Source organism: Lagenorhynchus albirostris, chromosome 3, assembly GCF_949774975.1.
Source record: "Lagenorhynchus albirostris chromosome 3, mLagAlb1.1, whole genome shotgun sequence".
In the NCBI taxonomy this organism is placed as follows: domain Eukaryota; kingdom Metazoa; phylum Chordata; class Mammalia; order Artiodactyla; family Delphinidae; genus Lagenorhynchus; species Lagenorhynchus albirostris.
The window spans coordinates 76922997-76940767 of record NC_083097.1 but is presented as its reverse complement, the minus strand read 5'-3'; the positions used below and the strand labels follow the sequence as shown (position 1 = coordinate 76940767).

General features: G+C 39.0%; 2 protein-coding genes across 2 annotated transcripts in view; both read left to right on the top strand.

The window, feature by feature from the left end:
- The window catches only part of SKIC3 (SKI3 subunit of superkiller complex), a 242511-nt gene that overhangs the window by 28213 nt on the left and 196527 nt on the right, over positions 1 to 17771 (top strand). The gene's annotated exons all lie outside the window — the stretch shown is intronic.
- SPATA9 (spermatogenesis associated 9) overlaps positions 297 to 17771 on the top strand; it is a 45223-nt gene continuing 27748 nt past the window's right edge. Inside the window, 3 exon segments of the mRNA XM_060146324.1 lie at positions 297 to 347; positions 17175 to 17256; positions 17410 to 17498. Of these exon segments, the coding sequence (XP_060002307.1) occupies positions 297 to 347; positions 17175 to 17256; positions 17410 to 17498 (222 nt within the window).

Below are 17771 nucleotides of genomic sequence, written 5' to 3'. Positions count from 1 at the left end.
CTAAAAAGTACTCAATATACTGTATATTAATCACATATCTGTGAATACTTCATTTTTGAAAATTTAATAATATTTATTCAATATGCTAAGTGCTTAGATTTGTCAGCATTCAATAATTGGTGATTTTATTATTATTTTGTTCAGTAGGTATTTTGAAAACTCTGAACAGAGAATAGTATCAGAGTTAGGGATTTGTGAAGTTTCTACCAAGAAATAGTAATTTAAGCCAATGTTCAGATGTGATTGCCATGGAAAAGAGTTTAATGAAAAAAGGATAAAGTAGGAGACTTTGGAGTATGGAGAAAAAGGGAGAGGAAGAAGGGAGAGAAGACACAGAGAATATCCAGGTAAATAAAATAGGAAATTACCTCATGAAGGAAAAAGGCTATCTTAGGAATTATGGGCGATCAACAGCATCAGCTAGTATAAAGCTTGAAAAGGGTGAAGACTGAGAAAAGGCTTAGAGGTGGTGAGGAGACTTTATAAAGAAAATCCCCCACAGGGCCAGAATGCAAAGGATTAATCTAAAGAGGAAGTAAGAAAGCTGAGAAAGTAAAGGGAAGAGAAAACTTTGGCTAGTAACAAAAGAAAGTTGCAAGATCTAAGGAACAGGGAGATCTAAATATCTGTCTTCTTCCTGTTTTCTACTTTAAGCATTGAAGAATTTTAGCAAGAGCCTGCTTTCTGTATACAAACCAAGAATGGCCGGTTTCGAAATGTATTCGTTTTTATATTTTTAAAACCGTATGGTTTAATGAACTAAACTTTAGAGATTTTGCTTTGACTGAGAATTGTTTTTTTTTTTTCTTGCCAATATTTTATAGGTACGTCCTTATTTTCCCTGCACTGTGCCCTAATTTTTGGTTTTCATTCTGGAGAAATTACAGCTACAAAAACATGTAGTCATTATCTGTGATAATGTATCAGAGTTGCTAAGGTCAGACACTCAAAATTTTGAAGACCTCTATTTCAGCTCCCTCACTTTACTGATTAATAAGTTTGAGCTGAGGGATTAAGTGACTGGTAGTTCCTACAGGTAGTCAGATCAAGCCTGACACTAATATCCCAGGGTCTCTTGACTTCTAATCCTGGGGTCCCTTATTCACATCACATCATACTACATTATTTTTTTAATGACTTTTCCAAAATTATTACTGGTGTAATTTAACAAAAACTTGATACTTTAGGTTAGGGAGTGGATTGAGGGTGAAGAAACCTCTGAAAAATAAAGGTTATTGGGTTGACAAAAATTAGTGTTAAGTCTTGGATTTAAATCTTTGTGCTGATACTATTCTGGGGCTTTCTCCCTAAAACTATCATCCATTTTCTTCAAAATGATGTATGGCAGGACCCCTATCACTAGAGCCCGCGTTTTCATCGCAAATGAATCAACCGCAGTCAGCACCATTTGCTCTTCTCCACAGGCAGTTCCAAACCCCTGGGGCCTAACTGTCTCTGATTTTAGGCAGAAGTGCAGTTCTCTGGGTTGGCATTTCAGTCTCCAAGGGCATGCAAAGTTCGGGGAGGGGTGAAGTGGAGGAGAAGCCAAGACAACCGATCGGTGCCTGCGCCATAACCGGCCCTGGGGGTACGTTTGGACAGGCGCAGAGTACGGCAACACCGAGGCCAGCGATTCACGAACCTCCGGGGTCCGGCGCCTGAAATCTATCCCTGGCTTCCTCACCCTATGCCCGGCTTTGCTACGCCCTGTGTGTGACGCGTTGACGTCACAGGGCACGTGCCGCGGGGCCTATGAGAACAGGCCCAAAGTTCTCCGTCACAGATAAGTGGTAGTAGTCAGGGGTGAGTGTGCCCATTTGCAGATGGGTGAGAGAGGCTGCGGTGGAGGCGAAGGCTGAAACCCCGAGGCCAGCGAGGGCCCCGGGGAGATGCAGCAGTAGTGGCTGAACGCCAGTGTGAGTTGGTGGCCTTCGCCTGCCAACCTGCCCACTTGCCCGTGCTTGAGGTGCACTGGGAGCACAGCAGCCTCATCGGAACCTGCACTTCCCGGAGAGCTGGCCAAGGTGAGGACAGCCCTCAGTGCAGTGAGCACCAGGCCGCTGCTGGGGCCAGCCTAGCTGAGAGCAGCCCTGTTGATTGGGAAAAAAACGAGATTTTTCTTCTTTTTTATACTGGGGAAGGATGAAAATTGAATCAAGAGATTTTGAGCTACGGAGAAGTTATGCTATTAGGCTGAAGGTAAACTGTGTAGAATAAAGGTGCTGAGTTTTATTTTATTTTATTAATTTATTTTTAAATTTTATTTATTTGTTTTTTGGCTGCGTTGTGTCTTCGTTGCTGCGCACGGGCTGTCTCTAGTTGTGCCAGCGGGGGCAACTCTTCGTTGCAGTGAACGGGCTTGTTATTGCCGTGGCTTCTCTTGTTGCAGAGCATGGGCTCTAGGCACGCGGGCTCAGTAGTTGTGGCTCGCGGGCTCTAGAGTGCAGGCTAAGTAGTTGTGGCACACGGGCTTAGTTGCTCAGCAGCATGTGGGATCTTCCCGAACCAGGGCAAACCCGTGTCCCCTGCCTTGCCAGGTGGATTCTTTTTTGCATTCTCTCATTTGCTTTATTTACTTATTAACATATTTATTGGAGTATAATTGCTTTACAATGGTGTGTTAGTTGCTGCTGTATAACAAAGTGAATCAGCTATACATATACATATATCCCCATATCTCCTCCCTCTTGAGTCTCCCTCCTACCCTCCCTATCCCACCCCTCTAGGTGGACACAAAGCACCGAGCTGATCTCCCTGTGCTATGTGGCTGCTTCCCACTACCTATCTATTCTACATTTGGTAGCGTATATATATCCATGCCACTCTCCCACTTCGTCCCAGTTTACGCTTCCCCCTCCCTGTGTCCTCAAGTCCATTCCCTACGTCTGCATCTTTATTCTTGTCCCACCCCTAGGTTCTTCAGAAGCATTTTTTTTTTTAGATTCCATATATATGTGTTAGCATACGGTATTTGTTTTTCTCTTTCTGACTTGCTTCACTCTGTATAACAGTCTGTAAGTCCATCTACCTCACTTTAAAAACTCAAGTTCATTTCTTTTTATGGCTGAATAATATTCCATTGTATATATGTGCCACATCTTCTTTAGCCATTCATCTGTTGATGGACACTTAGGTTGCTTCCTTGTCCTGCCTATTGTAAATAGAGCTGCAGTGAACATTGTGGTACATGACTCTTTTTGAATTATGGTTTTCTTAGGGTATATGCCCAGTAATGGGATTGCTGGGTCCTACAATAGTTCTATTTTTAGTTTTATAAGGAACCTCCATACTGTTCTCCATAGTGGCTGTATCAGTTTACATCCCCACCAACAGTGCAAGAGGGTTCCCTTTTCTCCACACCCTCTCCAGCATTTATTGTTTGTAGTTCTTTTTTCTTCTCTTGTATGAATACTTTCTTGACTAGCAGCCATATGTAACTCTTTACTGCCTCCCCGATCAGTTTTAGAAATGTTGATTTTTAAAAATTTTTTTTATTTTTTTATACAGCAGGTTCTTATTAGTCATCAATTTTATACACATCAGTGTATACATGTCAATCCCAATCACCCAATTCATCACACCACCATCCCCACCCCCCACCCCCCCGCAGTTTTCCCCCCTTGGTGTACATACGTTTAATCTCTACATCTGTGTCTCAGTTTCTGCTCTGCAAACCGGTTCATCTGTACCATTTTTCTAGGTTCCACATATATATGTTAATATACGATGTTTTTCCCTTTCTAACTTACTTCATTCTGTATCACAGTCTCTAGATCCATCGACGTCTCAACAAATGACCCAATTTCGTTCCTTTTTATGTCTGAGTAGTATTCCATTGTATATATGTACCACACCTTCTTTATCCATTCGTCTGTGGATGGGCATTTAGGTTGCTTCCATGACCTGGCTATTGTAAATAGTGCTGCAATGAACATTGGGGTGCATGGGTTTTTTTTTTCTGATATGTTTATTGCAGTATAATTGCTTTACAATGGTGTGTTAGTTTCTGCTTTATAAAAAAGTGAATCAGTTATACATATACATATGTTCCCATATCTCTTCTCTCTTGCATCTCCCTCCCTCCCACCCTCCCTATCGCACCCCTCTAGGTGGTCACAAAGCACCGAGTTGATCTGCCTGTGCTATAAGGTTGCTTCCCACTAGCTGTCTATTTTACGTTTGGTAGCGTATATATGTCCATGCCACTCTCTCACTTTGTCACAGCTTACCTTTCCCCCTCCCCATATCCTCAAGTCCATTCTCTAGTAGGTCTGTGTCTTTATTCCCGTCTTACCCCTAGGTTCCTCATGACATTTTTTTTCTTAGATTCCATATATATGTGTTAGCATACGGTATTTGTCTTTCTCTTTCTGACTTACTTCACTCTGTATGACAGACTCTAGGTCCATCCACCTCACTACAAATAACTCAATTTCGTTTCTTTTTATGGCTGAGTAATATTCCATTGTATATATGTGCCACATCTTCTTTATCCATTCATCCAACGATGGACACTTAGGTTGTTTCCATCTCCTGGCTATTGTAAATAGAGCTGCAATGAACATTTTGGTACATGACTCTTTTTGAATTATGGTTTTCTCAGGGTATATGCCCAGTAGTGGGATTGCTGGGTCATATGGTAGTTCTATTTGTAGTTTTTTAAGGAAACTCCATACTGTTCTCCATAGTGGCTGTACCAATTCACATTCCCACTAGCAGTGCAAGAGTGTTCCCTTTTCTCCACACCCTCTCCAGCATTTATTTTTTCTAGATTTTTTGATGATGGCCATTCTGACCGGTGTGAGATGATATCTCATTGTAGTTTTGATTTGCATTTCTCTAATGATTAAAGATGTTGAGCATTCTTTCATGTGTTTGTTGGCAGTCTGTATATCTTCTTTGGAGAAATGTCTGTTTAGGTCTTCTGCCCATTTTTGGATTGGGTTGTTTGTTTTTTTGATATTGAGCTGCATGAGCTGCTTGTAAATTTTGGAGATTAATCCTTTGTCAGTTGCTTCATTTGCAAATATTTTCTCCCATTCTGAGGGTTGTCTTTTGGTCTTGTTTATGGTTTCCTTTTCTGTGCAAAAGCTTTGAAATTTCATTAGGTCCCATTTGTTTATTTTTGTTTTTATTTCCATTTCTCTAGGAGGTGGGTCAAAAAGGATCTTACTGTGATTTATGTCATAGAGTGTTCTGCCTATGTTTTCCTCTAAGAGTTTGATAGTTTCTGGCCTCATATTTAGGTCTTTAATCCATTTTGAGCTTATTTTTGTGTATGGTGTTAGAGAGTGTTCTAATCTCATACTTTTACATGTACCTGTCCAGTTTTCCCAGCACCACTTATTGAAGAGGCTATCCTTTCTCCACTGTACTTTCCTGCCTCCTTTATCAAAGATAAGGTGACCATATGTGTGTGGGTTTATCTCTGGGCTCTCTGTCCTGTTCCATTGATCTATCTTTCTGTTTTTGTGCCAGTACCATACTGTCTTGATTACTGTAGATTTGTAGTATAGTCCGAAGTCAGGGAGCCTGATTCCTCCAGCTCTGTTTTTTGTTCTCAATATTGCTTTAGCTATTCGGGGTCTTTTGTGTTTCCATACAAATTGTGTAATTTTTTGTTCTAGTTCTGTGAAAAATGCCAGTGGTACTTTGATAGGGATTGCATTGAATCTGTAGATTGCTTTGGGTAGTAGAGTCATTTTCACAATGTTGATTCTTCCAATCCAAGAACATGGTATATCTCTCCATCTATTTGTATCATCTTTAATTTCTTTCATCAGTGTCTTGTAATATTCTGCATACAGGTCTTTTGTCTCCTTAGGTAGGTTTATTCCTAGGTATTTTATTTTTTGGTTGCAATGGTAAATGGGAGTGTTTTCTTGATTTCACTTTCAGATTTTTCATCATTAGTGTATAGGAATGCCAGAGATTTCTGTGCATTAATTTTGTATCCTGCTGCTTTACCAAATTCATTGATTAGCTCTAGTAGTTTTCTGTTGGCATCTTTAGGATTCTCTATGTATAGTATCATGTCATCTGCAAACAGTGACAGTTTTACTTCTTCTTTTCCGATTTGGATTCCTTTTATTTCCTTTTCTTCTCTGATTGCTGTAGCTAAAACTTCCAAAACTATGTTGAATAAAAGTGGTGAGAGTGGGCAACCTTGTCTTGTTCCTGATCTTAGTGGAAATGCTTTCAGTTTTTCACCATTGAGGATGATATTGGCTGTGGGTTTGTCATATATGGCTTTTATTATGTTGAGGAAATTTACCTCTGTGCCTACTTTCTGCAGGGTTTTTGCTATAAATGGGTGTTGAATTTTGTCAAAAGCTTTCTCTACATCTATTGAGATGACCATATGGTTTTTCTCCTTCAATTTGTTAATATGGTATATCACATTGATTGATTTGCGTATATTGAAGAATCCTTGCATTCCTGGAATAAACCCCATTTGATCATGGCGTATGATCCTCTTTATGTGCTGTTGGATTGTGTTTGCTAGTGTTTTGTTGAGGATTTTTGCATCTATGTTCATCAGTGATATCGGCCTGTAGTTTTCTTTCTTTGTGACATCCATGTCTGGTTTTGGTATCAGGGTGATGGTGGCCTCCTAGAATGAGTTTGGGAGTGTTCCTCCCTCTGCTATATTTTGGAAGAGTTTGAGAAGGATAGGTGTTATCTCTTCTCTAAATGTTTGAAAGAATTCGCCTGTGAAGCCATCTGGTCCTGGGCTTTTGTTTGTTGGAAGATTTTTAATCACAGTTTCAATTTCAGTGCTTGTGATTGGTCTGTTCATATTTTCTATTTCTTCCTGATTCAGTCTTGGCAGGTTGTGCATTTCTAAGAATTTGTCCATTTTTTCCAGGTTGTCCACTTTATTGGCATAGAGTTGCTTATAGTAATCTCTCATGATCTTTTTTATTTCTGCAGTGTCAGTTGTTACTTCTCCTTTTTCATTTCTAATTCTATTGATTTGAGTCTTCTCCCTTTTTTTCTCGATGAGTCTGGCTAATGGTTAATCAACTTTGTTTATCTTCTCAAAGAACCAGCTTTTAGTTTTATTGATCTTTGCTATCGTTTCCTTCATTTCTTTTTCATTTATTTCTGATCTGATCTTTATGATTTCTTTCCTTCTGCTAACTTTGGGGTTTTTTTGTTCTTCTTTCTCTAATTGCTTTAGGTGCAAGTTTAGATTGTTTATTCGAGATGTTTCCTGTTTCTTAAGGTAGGATTGTTTTGCTATACACTTCCCTCTTAGAACTTCTTTTGATGCATCCCATAGGTTTTGGGTCGTCGTGTCTCCATTGTCATTTGTTTCTAGGTATTTTTTGATTTCCTCTTTGATTTCTTCAGTGATCCCTTGGTTATTTAGTAACGTAGTGTTTAGCCTCCATGTGTTTGTGTTTTTTACGTTTTTTTCCCTGTAATTGATTTCTAATCTCATAGTGTTGTGGTCAGAAAAGATGCTTGATATGATTTCAATTTTTTAAATTTACTGAGGCTTGATTTGTGACCCAAGATGCAGTCTATCCTGGAGAATGTTCCGTGTGCACTTGAGAAGAAAGTGTAATCTGCTGTTTTTGGATGGAATGTTCTATAAATATCAATTAAATCTATACGCTCTATTGTGGCATTTAAAGCTTGTGTTTCATTATTAATTTTCTGTTTGGATGATCTGTCCATTGGTGTAAGTGAGGTGTTAACGTCCCCCACTATTATTGTGTTACTGTCGATTTCCTCTTTTTTAGCTGTTAGCAGTTGCCTTATGTATTGAGGTGCTCCTATGTATGGTGCATATATGTTTATAATTGTTATATCTTCTTCTCGGGTTGATCCCTTGATCATTATGTAGTGTCCTTCCTTGTCTCTTGTAGCATTCTTTATCTGAAAGTCTATTTTATCTGATATGAGTATTGCTACTCCAGCTTTTTTTTGATTATCATTTGCATGGAATATCTTTTTCCATCCCTTCACTTTCAGTCTGTATGTGTCCCTTGGTCTGAAGTGGGTATGGGTCTTGTCTTTGTATCCATTCAGCAAGCCTGTGTCTTTTGGTTGGAGCATTTAATCCATTCATGTTCAAGGTAATTATCGATATATATGTTCCTATTACCATTTTCTTAATTGTTTTGGGTTTGTTTTTGTATGACCTTTTGTTCTCTTGTATTTCCCACTTAGAGAAGTTCCTTTAGCATTTGTTGTAGAGCTGGTTTGGTGGTGCTGAATTCTCTTAGCTTTTGCTTGTCTGTAAAGCTTTTGATTTCTCCATGGAATCTGAATGAGATCCTTGCCGGGTGGAGAAATCTTGGTTGTACGTTCTTCCCTTTCATCACTTTAAGTATATCATGGCACTCTGTTTGGCTTGTAGCGTTTCTGCTGAGAAATCAGCTGTTAACCTTATGAGAGTTCCCTTGTATGTTATTTGTCATTTTTCCCTTGCTGCTTTCAATAATTTTTCTTTGTCTTTAATTTTTGCCAGCTTGATTACTATGTGTCTCGGCATGTTTCTCCTTGGGTTTATCCTGTATGGGACTCTCTGCGCTTTCTGGACTTGGGTGGCTATTTCCTTTCCCATATTAGGGAAGTTTTCAACTATAATCTCCTCAAATATTTTCTCGGGTCCTTTCTCTCTCTCTTCTCCTTCTGGGACCCCTATAATGCGAATGTTGTTGCATTTAATGTTGTCCCAGAGGTCTTTTAGGCTGTCTTCATTTCTTTTCATTCTTTTTTCTTTATTCTGTTCCACAGCAGTGAATTCCACCATTCTGTCTTCCAGGTCACCTATCTGTTCTTCTGCCTCAGTTATTCTGCTATTGATTCCTTCTAGTGTAGTTTTCATTTCAGTTATTGTATTGTTCATCTCTGTTTGTTTGTTCTTTAATTCCTCTAGGTCTTTGTTAAACATTTCTTGCATCTTCTCGATCTTTGCCTCCATTCATTTTCCGAGGTCCTGGATCATCTTCACTATCATTTTTCTGAATTCTTTTTCTAGAAGGTTGCCTATCTCCACTTCATTTAGTTGTTTTTCTGGGGTTTTATCTTATTTCTTCATCTGGTACATAGCCCTCTGCCTTTTCATCTTGACTATCTTTCTGTGAATGTGGGTTTTTTTCCACAGGCTGCAGGATTGTAGTTCTTGCTTCTGCTGTCTGCCCTCTGGTGGATGAGGCTATCTAAGAGGCTTGTGCAAGTTTTCTGATGGGAGGGACTGGTGGTGGGTAGAGCTGGCTGTTGCTCTGGTGGCCAGGGCTCAGTAAAACTTTAATGTACTTGACTGCTGATGGGTGCGGCTGGGTTCCCTCCCTGTTGGTTGTTTGGCCTGAGGCAACCCAACACTGGAGCCTACCCGCGCTCTTTGATGGGGCTAATGGCAGACTCTGGAGGGCTCACACCAAGGAGTACTTCCCAGAACTTCTGCTGCCAGTGTTCTTGTCGTCAGGGTGAGACAGAGCCATCCTCCACCTCTGCAGTAGACCTTCCTACACTAGCAGGTAATTCTGGTTCAGTTTCCTGTGGGGTCACTGCTCCTTCCCCTGGGTTCCGACGCGCAGACTACTTTGTGTGTGCCCTCCAAGAGTGGAGTCTCTGTTTCCACCAGTCCTGTCAAAGTCCTGCAATCAAATCCTGCTAGCCTTCAAGGTCTGATTCTCTAGGAATTCCTCCTCCTGTTGCTGGATCCCCAGGTTCGGTAGCCTGACGTGGGGCTCAGAACCTTTGCTCCAGTGGGTGGGCTTCTGTGGTATAAGTGTTCTCCAGTTTGTGAGTTACCCGCCCAGCAGTTATGGGATTTGATTTTATTGTGATTGCGCCCCTCCTGCCACCTCACTGTGGCTTCTCCTTTGTCTTTGGGTGTGGGGTATCTTTTTTGGTGAGTTCCAGTGTCTTCCTGTTGATGATTGTTCAGCAGTTAGTTGTGATTCTGTTGTTCTTCCAAGAGGGAGTGAGAGCACGTCCTTCTACCAAAACCACATGGGCAGGCAGATTCTTAACCACTGCGCCACCAGGGAAGTCCCGGTGCTGATTTTTTAAAAACTTAATGATTTTGCCCCAGAGGTTAAGTGATAACGATTGGTAGCAGCACACACCCCTGACTTCTCAGGTGTTTCTCGTTGTCTCAAATGTTCTTCCTTGACATTCCAACTGAAAGTTGTGGCCCAGTTGTCTCTATATGTTGCTCAGTTTAATTTCCATTATGGCATTTATTACTACACGGGATGACCTCATTTATTTGCTGTCTGTTCTCCTACTGTAATGCAAGCTCCACGAGAATGACAATACCATCTGTTTTATTTATCACTGTCCCCAGTTTCTTGCACAGTGTCTGACGTGTTTCTCAAATAAAATCTTTTCAGACTTTGGCCACCCAAAGTTGGCACCCTTTCTCTTGCTTGCATAGAGCACTTTGTGTTACTGCTTTTATAATATTTTATTGTAATTTTCTTTGAAAGTGTTTGTTTTATATTGCCTGGTCCTTTATTTCGATCAAGGACTTTTTCTGTTCGTTTTTGTGTCCAGGTCCCTGGTATACAGTGGACACTCAGATTTTGATTGAGAAGGTGAAAGCCTTCCATAATAGAATTTCTGATCATCTGAACCTTTTTCTAAATTTCTTAGACCATTTTAGAGTATTTCACCTGTTGTTATTCTCTCATTTTTCTTTCTGCTCTTGAAAGTCACTCACTCCATCTAAGAGAGGCCATATGCTGGTAAGGAGAATTCAAAATTTTTAAAGGGAATCTAGACAAGAGTCCTTGCTCTGCCACTTCCTGGTTTGGGGATACTTTCTAAATTCCTCAGAGCCTGGTTCATCATTTGTAGAGAGATAGTAATACTCATGTACGGTCCACAAAACCATCCAGTTTTCTTAACATAAATAGAATCTGAAAAAATAATCTGGCTTTACTACATCCGTTAAAAGAAAAACAAAGCTTGATTTCCCAATCTTCTAATTGCCTAGATAACGCATATTAGACATGTTTAGTTTTGGGCTTTATCGACTTGTTTGTGTGAAAATTGAATACTAACTACAGATTAGGCATAGGCAATGTAAATCGTTGGTCAAGAGGACTTCATTTTAAAATAAAGGGCATTGTTATTATAATTGTATAATTTGTCACACTTTTAACTTGTAAGAATATTTTTGTACAAATACCTTAGAAATACTTAAGAGGATTGGTTGGTACTGGCTGAATATAAATGTAGTCTCATGGTAAGTTTACATAAATGTGCACGTGGTGAATTATATCTTGTCTGGGCTCAGCTTTAAAGACGTGTCATCAACTTGCTGTCAAAGTGTTGGGTGAAAGAAAGAGTGGACTGCATCCTTCAGTGTTTTCATTTTTTGCTCCTTTGAGTGAACATAACAATTTTCTTTTTTATAATTATATAGAATTATTTGGAATTCACTGGTTTTCTTTTTCATTATGTTTGAATATTATTGGTTTGACCAGGGAGAGCTGCTTAAGTATCTAGGAAGTTAAGCTATACACTCTATGTCTATAAGGGAAAGGACCGAAGTACAAAATCCATATTTTTAGTCACTCCTGGCAGAGGTTACAGCATAAAGTAGATAAGTCTGAGACTCTAACCAAAGGCCATAAAAATATGTGGACTATGGATACTTAAATGTGTTTAATATTGCTTTTCTTGAAAGGCTTCACTTATAGATTGCCTGTTTCCAAAGTGGAGATGTCTATCAGAAGATATGTAGCTGCTCAAAAACTCTTATTTCTGGTTATGACTACAGATTTGATGAGGGAGATGTAAGAAAAGAAAGATTTTCATCTAAAACATAGATTTGTAACATAAACTTTTCTAAGGCTAAAATAAGATCTTTTCAATCAGAAGAATGTTTTATATCAATATATAGTTTTTTACACATTATGTAGAATATAGTTGTGAAACACTCACCTCAAAATCTGAGCAAGTTACTAATGAAAGAAATGGCTTTTCTAGGTCCATAGAAAATAGCAAATAGTTTGATTCTGTTCCACTGGATATAAGTTCCAGTAGAGCAAGGGTTTTTGTCTATTTTATTCAGTACCCTATTCCCAGTGCTGAACAGTGATGACACATAGTAGGTGCTCAGTAAATATCAAATAAATGAAAAAAGTCCCTTTACCATTATTACTGGAATAGATTTTAATGACAATTTTTTACCAAAGTTTTTACAGCAATTTGTTCATCAGGTTATTTCCTTTCATTGTTTTTATTAAATATTGAGAAGATATATTTATATATTGTTGTAAGGGATAAAGATTATAGTCCTTCGATACCCATACACATGATTAAGTTTTAGAAAAATTACACTACCATTACCTTCAAAATCCTTATGTGGCCTTGTCCAACCCCACCTCTTCATTCTTCTCTCAGAAGTAGGAACCACTATCCTGAATTTTATGTTTGTGGTTCCCTTGGTTTTTTTCTCTATTTTGCCACATATATGTGTACTCCTAATATATTGCTTAGTTTTGAGTGTTTTTGAACTTCATATAAATGAAATCATGCTCTGCTTTTTTTTCTGTATCTTGCTTTTTCTCATTCAAAATTATTATATTACTGAGATTTATTCACGATGTTGCATGTAGCTATAATTCGTTCATGTTTACTGCTGTAGAGTAACCATTATGGGTATACTATAACTGATTTATTAATTCTGTAGTTGAAGAATGGATGTTTGGGTTGCTTACAATTTCTTGATATTACGATTAGTGCAGCAGTGAACATTCACATGGCCTGAGTCTTCCATTGTAAAGCAGGCCTTTGTAGTTCCTTCCAGCTGCCTTCTGTGTCCTCCTAATAGGACCCCATTAACCTTCAAAAAGCTTTCTTCCTTTCTGGCCTGAAATCTCCCTGCTTCATCTTGTATTTCTGCTGCTGCAGACTGATGTCAACTATTTCTTCAAGAAGTCCTGGCTCATGGTAGGGGAGAATTATATTAAAGCCCAAAGGGACTTCCCTGGTGGTGCAGTAGTTAAGAATCCAAATGCCAATGCAGGGGACATGGGTTTGAGCCCTGGTCCGGGAAGATCCCATATGCCGTGGAGCAACTAAGCCCGTGTGCCACAACTACTGAGCCTGTGCTCTAGAGCCTACAACTAATGAAGCCCATGTGCCTAGAGCCCATGCTCCACAACAAGAGAAGCCATCGCAATGAGAAGCCTGCACACCACAACGAAGAGTAGCCCCTGCTCACCGCAACTAGAGAAAGCCTGCATGCAGCAACAAAGACCCAACACAGCCATAAATAAATTAATTAATTAATTAATTTTAAAAAAAGAGCCCCAGAATCTGGGTGCTAGGGGTGCTCATTTCTACTGAGTTGGCAATGTTTCTAGTTATTTCATTCTGTACAGCAAAAAAAAATGTATTTTTGAAAATCGTGAGTTTATGATGATATAGTCAATTCTGTTTAACATTACAGTGTTTTACTCTGTTCTTTGATTTTATAATTAGGTGTTTTTTTCTCTTATCCTGAAATTCTTGATGCCTAACATTATTAACCCCAAAATGTGTTTACACTGCATTATGAGGAAAATAATTCCAAATAACAAAACCAATATCAATACTTCCAAGGAAATGACTGAATGAAATCTAAAATGGCTTTTCTAGTTCTTTTTGTCTTTGGAATGTTCTGAACTGTGTTCTAAAGTCACTCAAAAAACTTCTAATTCGAAAAGATACCTGCACCCCAATGTTCATAGCAGTACTATTTACAGTAGCCAAGACATGGAAACAACATAAATGCCCATCGACAGATGACTAGATTAGGAAGACGTGCTATATACATACAATAGAATATTACTCAGCCATATGAACGAACGAGTATTGAGTTCCCTGTGCCATACAGTAGGTCCTTATGAGTTATCTATTTTATATATAGTAGTGTGTATTACAGGTATATTCTTTTGATATCTACTGCATCATATATTTTCATTTACTCATGTTTTTATCAGTACTAAATCCATGAACTTGCTACACTTTTATTTTCTATCCTCAAATATATAGAATAATAGGCTGCAATTAATCTACTCAGTATTATCTAGCTAAAAAAGTGTAAAGAAAAATCAAAGACATGTTCTCTATTTGTGTATCTACTTGCTAGTTCTTACTGAGCTCATCTTGAATTAATTGAGTTAATTATTTAGGTTATGTCACTGTCATGGGTAAAATAAATTAAAATGTAGTGCTTTGTGTGTGGGGAAAAAAAGTTTTCTTCCCATAGTGTTTGATAAACATTATGTGTGTGTATGTATATGTAATGTGTCTTGTTTTGCATTTACATATCATTTAATTGATTCCACGATGAATTTGTTAATGATAAAAATTTTCATCCTGCCTAAGACATAAGTAACAAATACGATTATATTCTTCCAGGAAATATTTTTGTAAAATTGTAAAAGCATTATCTACATATTGGGAATATAGCCTTGAGCCAACCAAAGACCCTGAGCTCATGAAGTTTATATTGTGATACAGGAAACAGACAACAACAAATCTGCTTCCCAGCTTCCTACCATCTAATGAACCTCAGCAGTTCCCAAAGTTCAGTAGCAATGCCAATGTTGTTAATTGTGTTCCCTGTGTGGCCTGTCATTTTACTGTAACTATTTGAGGACTTCCATCAGTCTTTTCATCAATTAATATGGTTGGGTACCATACTAATGGTACCCAACTGGAATTGTAGAATATAGTTATTAAATAATTTTTAAGGAGAAGCAAAATGTTATATCTATTTTGAAACATCTTTGAAAATCTGTATTTACAAGATACATAGCAGGTATTTATTTTTCGTGGGATAAAGATGGTTATTTACCTTATAGAAGAATTTATCGAGGGTTAGTTACTTTTAAAGAATAAGTTCCCTTAGTACATTTCAAATGATTCAATTTTCAAACATCCTACATACAAACTGCCTCAGATTCTTATTAGAATTTATTTTGTAAGTATGGAGCACTCAATTATGAGTTGTAAAGAATAACAATTAAAGATAGCCATTGACATTATTTCATCTAACTTTATCTGTAATAGTGTAAGATGTGTAAGGATATAGGTATAAGATATGATTAAATAAAAACCAAAACATTATCAGATATGGTCAAAAATGTTAAGTGTGGCAAGGTGGAATTTTTTTTTTTTTTTTTTTGCGGTACGCGGGCCTCTCACTGTTGTGGCCTCTCCCGCTGCGGAGCACAGGCTCCGGACGCGCAGGCTCAGCGGTCATGGCTCACCGGCCCAGCCGCTCCGTGGCATGTGGGATCTTCCCAGACCAGGGCACGAACCCGTGTCCCCTGCATCGGCAAGCAGACTCTCAACCACTGCGCCACTAGGGAAGCCCAAGGTGGAATTTTTTTACTTATCACCCCCTGCCTTTTTCTACCATTCCGCATCCTGAGAGGGGGTCATTAAGAAAGAAAAGACAAAAAGAATTTTGTTAGAATAATTAACAAAGAGTCAGTTAAGCTTGAAGTGTGGGAAATATTAACATGATATGTTTTTCTTGTAGATTTGTTAGTTTTATAGGATGCCTAGGAGGGTGAGAATGGATGAAAAGAAAACTGAGTGAAACAACTGGGAGCTAGGACATTGAGGGTGGGCAGATGGAAAAAAGAATTAGGGAGTTGATGGGAGTGGAGAACATAGAATAAGACCAGAGAGAGCAGGTCCTAACAGGTGTTACTCTGGTAGACTCTGATAGCCAAGTTATCTTAATAGGACAAATAAAGTTTTCATTTTCTTATAGGCTCCCAGTTTGTGTGTTCATCATTGTCTAATAATTCTTTCTGGCAATAGATTTCACTTTCCAAATGTTAGGGGTATAATTATCTTAAGCATTAGATTTATGATGGAGGAAAGCAGGATCTGTTAAGGTTCAGAGAGGTGGTTGTGCTGTGATGGAGAGTATTCTCAGGCAGATAAGGACTAAGGACAAAGTGAAAGCTGGGGATCTGGCAGGCTTCACAATCTAGAGGAATCCTTTGATGAACATTTCTCTTTCCTGGACAGTTCCCTAAATAGACCTCCAGCAGCCAGTTTTATGCTTGCCGAAGAAATCCATCTAGCTGCAGTTAAATATAAAGGCTTCAAATTAAAATGGGATTTGAGGGCTTCCCTGGTGGTGCAGTGGTTAAGAATCTGCCTACCAATGCAGGGGACACGGGTTCGAGCCCTGACCCAGGAAGATCCCACATGCCGCGGAGCAACTAAGCCCATGCGCCACAACTACTGAGCCTGCACTCTAGAGCCCGCGAGCCACAACTACTGAGCCTGTGTGCCACAACTACTGTAGCCCATGTGCCTAGAGCCCGTGCTCCCCAACAGTAGAAGCCACCGCAATGAGAAGCCCGCGCACTGCACCGAAGTATAGCCCCTGCTTGCTGCAACTAGAGAAAGCCGCACACAGCAACAAAGACCCAATGCAGCCAAAAATAAATAAAATAAATAAATTTATTTTTAAAAAATAATAAATAAATAAATAAAATGGGATTTGAGTTAACCAACTCAGCTCATCCACACTAAAATATAACCAGGTAGTCAATCAAGTCTGCATAATATGCAGTTCTTCCCATGTTTGATAAGAGGAAAATAATGGTCATCTGAGGTGGGAGAGTGCTAGAAGAGACAAAGATGAAGAAGAAAAAAAGGTTAAGATTTTAAAGAAGGCAAACCAAAGACTTCACGATTTTGCCTGGGTCTGACCTAGTGATCCTCATTTGGGTGAAGGAAAAACAACCTGTTCAGAAGTCTTTCTGAGTTAACTGCTGGTGTTTCTTTTCCACGTGACATCAAGTGTGAAGCATTTCTTTTAAAGCGTATGCCAGCTTTTTTCAAAGGGAGCTTTGTTCTCAGGTGATCCAGTAATTGAAGTATCACTGCAGAAATTGGGGCAAAATTTAATTCATATTGCAGAACTCCTTAGTGTGCTTCACTTTCCAATCCCATTTCTCCTCCCCTTGTGCCTCCAAACACACTCTTCCTGCTCACTGCCAGAGTGATTTCAGAGGATTCTGTAACAAGTTCTCAGAGGCCCATTGTGAAGTAACAAAGAATCCCTGCAGTGAGCTGCAGGTTCTGTCCTTGCCTGCGTTCCTAAGTGGAAGGCTGCCATCATCCCTCACTAATGGTAGAGTAGGACAAGCAGTGCCCAGGCCTGTAAGCTTGCCTCGAACTAGGAACCCAAGCAAGAACTCAACGTGCCAGTCAAACCTGTTGGGCGGATATGTGGGCAGATGCTGAAGAACTTCTCTGGAAGAAGTATGCACAGTCTTCCTGTAAAGGGGATATGGGTGTGGAAACTGGGAATTAAATCCCCAAGGTGGACCCAGTGTTCCATGAGCTTTTAAATTATGTTTAGGGGATTTTTAGTTAAGCTTTTTTTTTTAACCCCCTAACTTCTTTTTGTCTTAGTCGAGGGGATCCAGAAAGCAATCATGGTCCTTAAAGATAAGTTTAAAGATGAATTCCCTACCGTCCTAAGATTATCACAGTCTAATCAGGTAATGTGATTTTATAACTTTGAAAGGATTATAAAAAGTATATTGTATTTTTAGTACCAATTATTTAATTTGTGATTTTGAGATCAGTATTTTAAGCTTAGGAAAACATTACTTTCACCTCAGAAAAACACCATTTCAACTCTTACTCATTGCGAGGGGTATATGGAAAACAGAAGGACTGTGGACAAGGAAGTGAGGTAGAAAGATAAATAAAGCTTAAGGACAGTCACTCTACCATTAGATTGGAAATCTAGAACTTTCTCATAGATACAA